This window comes from Sinocyclocheilus rhinocerous, unplaced genomic scaffold, assembly GCF_001515625.1.
Source record: "Sinocyclocheilus rhinocerous isolate Xijiao unplaced genomic scaffold, SAMN03320098_v1.1 scaffold905, whole genome shotgun sequence".
In the NCBI taxonomy this organism is placed as follows: Eukaryota; Metazoa; Chordata; class Actinopteri; order Cypriniformes; family Cyprinidae; genus Sinocyclocheilus; species Sinocyclocheilus rhinocerous.
In genome coordinates this window covers 200348-209531 of record NW_015659390.1, presented here as the reverse complement: position 1 = coordinate 209531, position 9184 = coordinate 200348, and the positions used below count along the sequence as shown (strand labels likewise).

Genomic DNA, 9184 nt, shown 5'->3' with positions numbered 1-9184 from the left:
AGTAACTAATCGAGTTCCCTTTCGCCTTTTCTCTCTGGAATTGTTTAAAATTTGCTTGCTTGTGTAAATACGAACAAATGATAAACTTCTATTATGGTATCTATTATGGTTACATTTTGCAATTAATCCGCGGATCATATGCGTGCCGAACCGTGGGGCTTGGTCCGTACGGATCACGGATCAACTACGATCCGTTTAACCACTAGCTGCCAGTTCTGTTGAACTCTCTTGGTAACAACAGAACTTGCGACCATAGTTGCTTTTGGGAAATGCACCTCAAATTAAGGAAGCCCTAACAACAGCCTAGCCCTTGTAACTGACCTGAGCATTCAATGAAGTGTTTAGCAACTTGCTATTATTTATAATACTATTATTAATATTATAGTATTTATCATTTTTTAAAATTAGCTTTTAGTTTCAGTTTTTATTTAAATTTTGTGCACTTTTGTCTAGTACAGTTTTTTTTTTTTTTTTGTAATTTTTACTAATTGGTAAATTTATTTGCCAATTTAGATGCCAAGCCAAGATACCAACATTTCTCTTTTTTTCTTTTTTTTATTATTTAAATTTTAAATTGTTTTTATTTTTTAGTTTAAGGTTTTTTTTAATTCTAATATTTTATTTTTAAAACTTTTTTAATAGATGAAAATCATTTGTAATAGTTTGTTTAAAATAAAAACACTGAATTACTGAAAAATATTAGAAACCACCTAATTACTGTTATGAACACCCTATAAAAAAGACCATGAATTTAACGGTAAAAGACTGTAAAAATACTACAGTAAAAACCTATTAATTGGTTAACTGTAAATTCCCCTACTATATAGGGTGAAAAACTGTATTGGATATTTCATGTAATTTTACGGTAGTATACCGTTTTTGGAAGTGAAAAAGAATGTATAATTTACAGGGAACAATTGACATTCCCAGAATTCCCTGCATTACATTTTAACATTTGATGTTTTTTCATTTAAATAACTGTTTCTTCTGTCTATTGTGCTACATCTAATGTTATAAAATTAATGTTTATTTCATTATTTCAGTTTCGTGTGTTACCATGATGGTGTTTAGTGTTGTGTGAATGACACTGTGCACCTTCTATATGTTAATGTTTAAAAGCTGCTTGTGATAGGCTTTGGTTCAACATGTGACTTTTTCATCACCACCTGCTTTTGGTGGTTATCAGTGTATCACAAAGGTACAAAACAGATTTCAGTACTTCCATAGGTTGGTATATTAACATTTTATCAGTTAATGAAATTACGACATTTAAATGTAAATTTAAGTTAAATCCGTAAAATCTAAAATGTTGCTACCATATTTTTTACGGTAAAATTCTGGCAACCACAGCTGCCAGTTTTTTTTTTATTGTAAATTTTACGGATATTTTTTTACTATACACATAGCAATGTGCTAAAATTCACTCACAATGCCTTTCACTCCATTCACTCAAATGCTTTACCCTAGCATCATGGTAGTAAATTTTTTCACGAGGCAATTGCCACTCACATTTTCTTAGGACAGTAAAAAAGGACACGACTAGGTCGCTGCTAAGGGTGTTCTGAATCTTATTGGTTCCTATGCAGTTGTTCTAAGTTGGTTATAAAAGTGTTCCTACATTGTTGCAAAAGTTTTCTCACAATCTAGTTTTAAGTAGTGTTTTAAAGATGGAGGTGTTAAAGAATGTCCCATTCATGCAGACTTTTAGGCCTTTGTCAACCTTTGCCCTTCCCTGTTTGTGAAAGAGATTAAATAAGACCAGTCTGTGATGCATCCGAGTGCGTCTGTCATGTTTTGTTTTCAGCAGGTGTGTACCTCATGGGCAAGGCTGTATGTGAGAAAATCTGTAATAGTGCATGAGATGTCATTGTGAATTGAGGTTGTCTGAATGGTAGTAGTGAGGTGAGTGTGTGGGGATTCCCCATAGTTATGGGACAGCCGTGCTACACTCGACCCAATAAAAATAACTGATATGGAAAAGAAGGGGATGAAAGATAAGCTGGAGAAAAGATAATGTATGCTGTAAGTGTTTTGGAAAGACGACCGTTCCTTCTTGGGTTTTTGCATGGGTTTAATTGTTCTGTTTCCTTCCAGGAGTTGTTAAACTAGCGCCCCCTACTGAACCCTACTGGAAAAAAAACATGCCCAACACATTGGACTTTCCAGACGACTTTAGTTAGACAGTGTGATTTGATGGAATCCAACTTGTATTTTTATATATTTTTACTTTTTTGTTTACTTTCTTGTTATTATTTGAAATTTAGTTTAATTTTCTTTTCCTGTTACTGTGATTCTACCCCCATTGCTCAATTGGATTTGGTTCATATGTCTAGCAAACAGGAGGTGCGAGGGCTAGCAGGTAGTTTCTAGAAGGATGGAGTAAGAACAGAATGAGAGATGTGTGTGTACAGTCACTGACTGACAGTGAGTAAATGAGATGCCAGATAATCAGGTAGGATCATGTCTCCCCGGTGTTTGAATAGTCCTGGATCCGTTTTTCTAGGAAGAGCACATTTGCATATCCTGAAGGGTGTGTGTCTCAGTTTTTTTTTTTTTGTACTACCCGTAGAGTATTTTTCTACATGTTTATTGTCATCACAGTTGGGTAATTCTCTTTTGAACAACATCCGACACAGAGACAACAATGCTTTATTGACATGATATCTAACGTTTATAGCTAACAATATTTCTAAAGCATATTTATAGTGCTGAAATAGACAATGTAGATACCCAGTAAGGTAAATGAATACATTACGTTTATGGAGGAAATGGTAAAAATAAATAAAGTTCATCAGGAGTGAATTTAAATAGTGAATGTGGCATATGGAAAGTATTAATAATAAATGCTGTTAAAATAATAATTGTTTGGTGATGCATGTTAACACACTCACTCATTTCCTTGATCCAGAATTTTTTTTTTTTTTAAATTGATTATCAGAGTGGAGATGTCAAAAGGCAGTGTTTTTTTCCCCCCTTATTTTATGGTTCTTTTTTTTTATTTATTTTTTTTATTTTAACTGTGTGTATGTAGTGAGCTCTTTGTCAGAATTGAGTTGAATTTGGCAGCACAGAGCGTTCTGGCGGCTGTGTGTGTAGAGATATGTTGTGTGGGTGTGGTTTGTGTGTAAAGTTTTGCTGAGTGTGTGTGTGTTCAGATGGGAGATATTTTGTGGGTGTGGCCGAGTGTGTGTGCGCGAGAGAGCAGGTGATCTGATATCTACATTCCCCAGCACTTCCTGTCCCTGTAACAGGTGTTTTGTTGTCGTCTTGAGCTCCGTATGCGTAAAGGGTCCTTGTGGTGTGGCTATTCCAACTCAAACACATCTGGGGACTTGTATGGTGTTTATTTTTATATAATTATTAACGTTAGTTTCTATAACAATGCAAATGCATATAAATTCCCACGTTATGATACCTTAAAAATGATTAAGATCAATGTTTTTTTCCCCAAGGTGAGTCAGACATCTCGCAAATTCTCCCGAAGTTCAAAGTGCGTTTTTTCCCGTTGAATTTTTCCCTTGAATTTAAAAAAAAATAAATATAAGATCCCCCTAACCTACTCGTCTTCTCATCTTCTATTCTCATTTAGTTCTTGGGGGTTAGAGGTTGCATTATTTTAGCACATTAACCCTCTGTGTGCTGGAAGTGCACAGTCAGTGTGGGAGTACGAGTGACGTGCCGGAGTTAACCCTTTCCTGGCCAGAGCGTTCGCTGCTCAGTGCGAGATGACTGGCTGTGGCCGTTGCCACTGAAACGGCTCTACTGCTATGACGAGACACCGAGCACTCGCTGTAGCCATTTACCTTACAGGGACAGAAAAAATACTCTCATCCTCGTTTTTGTTCATCCCTTCCCCCTCTCTGGCTCCGAGAGCCTGTTTTGGTGCAGCGTGGAGGAGTTGACTCATGAATTTCAGTAAGATAGTGAGAAAACAAGGCTCAGCACATGTCTATTGCACTGACACACACATCTGCTCATCTGAAAATGAGTAACCCTTTATACTGTACCAAACAGGAAACTTGCCTTCATAAAATGTACACTGTCATACATTTTATGAAAGTAGTATAGTGCAAAAGGCTTGCTTTGTGCTGAAAAAAGTTTCTGGGAAAACAGAAGTATTTTTCTTTAAAGGAACAGTTCACCCAAAAATTTAAATTTACTCTCCCTTGGAGATGTAGATGAGATTCTTGATGAGATGTATTTTTTCATCGAAACAGAATTGGAGAAAATTGTATCACATTACATTATTTGCTCACCAATGGATCCTCTGCAGTGAATGGGTGCCGTCAGAACAAGAGTCCAAACAGCTGATAAAAACATCAATCCACGCAACTCCGTTCCATCAATGACCATCTTGTGACGTGAAAAGCTGTGTGTTTATATGAAACAAATCAATCATTAATGTATTTTAACTTTAAAACGTAGCTTTTGATTAACCTATAATCCAATGCTTTCTCCAGTGAAAAAGTCATCTGTGCATATTTCTCTCCTGACTCCTAGTATTTTAGCTAAAAGTTAAAACGTTGTTCTGAATTTATTAAAAACAGCTTTTTGCTTCACAAGATGTTAATTAATGGACTGTAGTCGTGTGGTTACTTGTGATGTTTTTATTAGCTATTTGGACTCCTATTCCGATGGCACCCATTCACTGCATAAGATTCATTGGTGAACAAGTGATGTAATGCTAAATTTCTCCAAATCTGTTCCGATGAAGAAACAATCTCATCTTGGATGGCCTGAGAGTGAGTAAATTTTCTTTTTGGGTGAATTAATATTTTAATCTTTCTTGAAATATTAAAGTTAAAAATCAATACTATATATTATAAAAAATAAAATAAAAATTTAGTGTATGCATGCTGTTTTCTACATTCTAGCTAAAGTACGGGAGGCTTCAGAGAGTCGTGTTGAAGCAGAGGTTGTCCCAAAGGTTGCCCGCATGACTGTGTCAGGCAAGAAGCAGACCATGGGCTTTGATGTGCGAAGGTAAGCCAATCGAGGTAATGTGAAAGTGGTTTAAAGATCTGCCCTTGTAACCCAAACATTGTAGCTTCAAACCTTATAAGGGGTGCTCTATAAACTGTGATCTTTAACCATCTTTCACTCTTGAACAAAGCATTTAACCACAGCTCACTCCACGGGGACTGTCCCTGTAAGTATCACTGTTACCATGTCCTAATCAGTCAAGATAGGTCACGTTTTCAGTGATTCGTCAGTCTAGAGTGAACACTAGTGAAATGCTCAAAGCCACTTAACAAGGTATTTCATAGTATGTGATGTAGTTTTAGATCAATATACAGTTACAATTAACAGGGTTTTGAATTAGATTTTATGATTGGCAGGGCAGTGTTGTTTTAGTATTATTTATATAATATAATATTTAGTAATAAAATACTAAGTAACAAATTTTGAATGAGCTTTTACTTTAATAATGTCTGATTTAATTTTAGTTTTAGTAATTTAATGTGCTTCTGTATTTTGTCTTTTTATCTAAGTATTTTTATTAAGATGCATTTTTTACTTCAGTTTGACTAATTTTAGTACTTAAACTAAAACTTATTTTATTTCAGCAAAATGTCTAATTTTCATTTAATTTATTACATTTCTATTTTTTTTATTTTTTACATTTTGAAGTATGACGCCACAGTAATAGAATGTTTAGGTCATTTTGGATAAAATTGTCAGATAAATTGCTAATTAGATGGTTTACCTTGTGTCTTGATGTAGTGGAATTGAGATTTGCGTCCTTTGTTAACATGCTTTTTTGTAATGTACAAAAAAAAAAGACCTTCGTCTTGGTCATCTGCTATACACAGGATAGCAGATGGCACAGAATTCATTCTCCAAACCAGGCCAAGTTTGTCTACCTGCATTGCATTCTGGGATAGCAGAAAACCACAGAGATGGCTGGTGCCTGTAGATTAATCTCACACAAACACAAACCCACAGCATATCACTCCCACTCCTTCAGCCACAGACCACACCCGTCGAGCTCAGTAAAAAGGGTGTAGGGGTATCTGCAGGTGGAACAACCAGTGTACTTTTATTTAATAGGTTAAGTTTGTTCAGAACAGTTTGTTTAAATGGCTGTTAGAGGACTCGTGCTAAAGTTTCCACATAATCTTTCCATTTTAGAAGAAATTTGTAGCTTTTTACTAAAAATATGTCGGCATTTTGAGTTTAAAAAGTTGAGATGTAGATTGTTCAGTACACAAAGTTCAGTACATTAACATTCAGAAAGTATGGGGTTAGTAAGATTTATTTTTTGGTTTGAAAGAAATTAATACTTTTTATGCATTAAATTAATCAAAAGTGACAGTAAAGACATTTATAATGTTACAAAATATGGCAACACTTTATTTTAAGGTGTCCTTGTGACATGTTACATGTACTACTATTATAATAACAATTAATTATGTACAATTACATGCAAATAACCCAAGCCAAACCCTAATCCTAACCCTAACCATATAATAAGTACATGTAGTTAATATTACTCAGTACTTGTATGTATAATTGTGTAATGTATAATTACATTGTAACAAGGACACCTTAAAATAAAGTTTGACCCAAAATATTTCTATGTCAAATACAGTAAGTTGTGTTCTTTTTTTTTTTTTTTTTTCTTCCACTTTCTATTCATCTAAGAGTCCTGAAAACATATCATGGTGTCCACAAAAATATTAATAATAAATTAATACAATAATAAAAATGTTTCTTAAGCTCCAAATCAGCATATAAGAATTACTTCTGAAGTAAAAGTGAAGACTGGAGTAATGGCTACTTTTTATTAAATATATTGAAATAGAAAACATTTTTTAAATTGTAATAATGTTTCGCAATATTACTGTATTTTAATGAAATAAATGCAGCCTTGGTGAGCAAAGCTTCTTGCAAATGCAAACGTTACTGACCCCCAAAAATAAAAAACATGGTTTTTGAAAATCAGACCTAGGACCGTAACGCAGTACGACATAATGGGTTGTATGTTTATCACAGCCTTGTTTTTGTTCAAGGCAAATTAGCTAAATGAGGTTTTTATTGACTGTAAGAACAAGAATAATACAAAACAAGCCATGTTAAAAATTCTGAGGTAACATTTGATTTTGTGTGTCTTTAAAGTGCGGAAGAAAACGGAGTTGTTGCCCCGTCAGTTCGCAGAGGGCCGAGTCCAGAGGTCACTGCTGCACCAACCACAGAGACCCCATCCAAACCATCGGCTGTGAATGAAGACTCTGCCGCCCCAACCCCGACTCGACCAGCTGGAAAGAGCAAACAGCAGCTCAACATCCGTGCTGAACTGGAGAAGAGACAAGGAGGAAAACCGCTACTCAACCTGGTGGTCATAGGCATGATATTCTCTCTCTCACTATTCATCCTGCCACATTATCATCCACTTAATATTTTGGTGTTGCATTTGAATTAGTTTTATTCTTTTGATTAATACAATTACCATAAAGTCACCCCCTAAAGTATTTGGATGCGTAATGTCTCTGTTAGATAAAAAAAAAAAACATTATATATGCAGTAAATGTGAAACCTGAACTTTTTTGTGTGTGTGTAGGTCATGTAGATGCTGGTAAGAGCACTCTCATGGGTCATCTGTTATATCTGCTGGGGAACGTTAATAAGAGAACCATGCATAAATATGAGCAGGAGGCCAAGAAAGCTGGCAAGGCCTCATTCGCTTATGCGTGGGTACTGGATGAGACAGGAGAGGAGAGAGACAGGTACGTTTAATATAAACACAATCCGCTGTCATTTCTGTTTGGTAAAAGTGACCCAAACCAAGATTTATTTGTTTATAATCTGTTCTGTTTCATAGAGGAGTGACCATGGATGTGGGCATGACAAGGTTTGAGACCGACTCGAAGGTTATAACTCTGATGGATGCACCGGGACACAAAGACTTCATTCCGAATATGATTACAGGGGCTGCACAGGTACTTTCCCTAGTCCACCCCAACATTTTCTCACATCATGTTGTTTTAAATCTTCCCCACAACACTGAATAATTTTTTCAGGCATTTGCAATGAGCAGCAAGCAAGTAAAACTTTCAAAAAGGATGAAGAGGCACCGTAAAATTGGCCCATCCAACTTGTGCACTATATTCCCAATCTTATAAAGCCATATAATACCTTTGTGTGTGAATTACACAGAAATTTCTAACTAAAAAAGTGGTACACTGAAAACTTTGACATCTGCCCTACTGTAACTGATTGGCGTGTTCTTGAGAGAAGTGCAGTAACATTGTCTGATTCATGAATGAATCATTTTGTTGAGTTGGGTCTTTAATGAAGCGGTTGATATGGGTAAAAAATGGTCTGAATGAATCATTGACACATCGGACTGATTCAAAGTTCAGCTTTCTGGCTCAATGGTCTGGCCACAGTGGTTAACAGCTCACTACAGGGGAAAATTGCCTTTGAATAGTGATGTAATTATGGTCTGTTTCACACACAAAGTTATTGTATGGCTTAAGAGGACTTGAAAATTAGTGCACAAGTCATATGAACCACTTTTATGCTGCTTTCATAGTGTTTTTTTGAAATGTGAAAACTTCAGTCCCCATTCATTGTAATTGCATGGGCACTTAGAATTTCTCCACATAAGAAAGACTTACAGATTCAGAGTGACAGTGAAGTGAGTAAATTACCTAATTTTTTATTTCTGGTTGAACTAATCTTTTAATGAAGTCCTGTTCTTCATTTGCCTACACCCTTTTTGTGAGCACAAGTTGACGAGAGGACAACTGATGTCTGTGCATAATTTCTTGTGCAAAGCAAAGTCTCAATGAAACTTGTTCTCTGTGGATTTGGGTGCCACCACCACTAGTAGTCTGTATATGAGTGTGTGTGTTTGGATTTGGCTGATACCTACAAATGCATTGAATGAAATTAGTCACATTGCACAGGCCGAATTTACTCATTTCCTCCTGTCAGTCTGCTGAGAAAGGGTTTTTGGGGGCAAATGGGTGTGTGTGTATATTGAGGGTGGGTGTGTATTGGGTCTAGACTTTTACTGTATGATTTCGGAAGCTGAAATTGACATGACAAAGCAATACTGATTTAAGAATCTGAGAATCTGTAACATACAATATATATATATATATATGAAAATTTTTATTTGAACATCTTTACATATATTTTTACATGAATTATATATAAATAGTTATATATTTATATA

The 9184-nt window shown here is 35.4% G+C and overlaps 1 protein-coding gene across 2 annotated transcripts in view; it reads left to right on the top strand.

The window, feature by feature from the left end:
• Window positions 1-9184, top strand: part of LOC107723734 (HBS1-like protein) — a 31548-nt gene that overhangs the window by 11697 nt on the left and 10667 nt on the right. For both annotated transcript variants that reach the window (XM_016532443.1, XM_016532442.1), the window contains 4 exons: window positions 4875-4983; window positions 7120-7346; window positions 7562-7727; window positions 7823-7940. In XM_016532443.1, the coding sequence (XP_016387929.1) occupies window positions 4875-4983; window positions 7120-7346; window positions 7562-7727; window positions 7823-7940 (620 nt within the window). The remainder of the gene's footprint in view (window positions 1-4874; window positions 4984-7119; window positions 7347-7561; window positions 7728-7822; window positions 7941-9184) is intronic.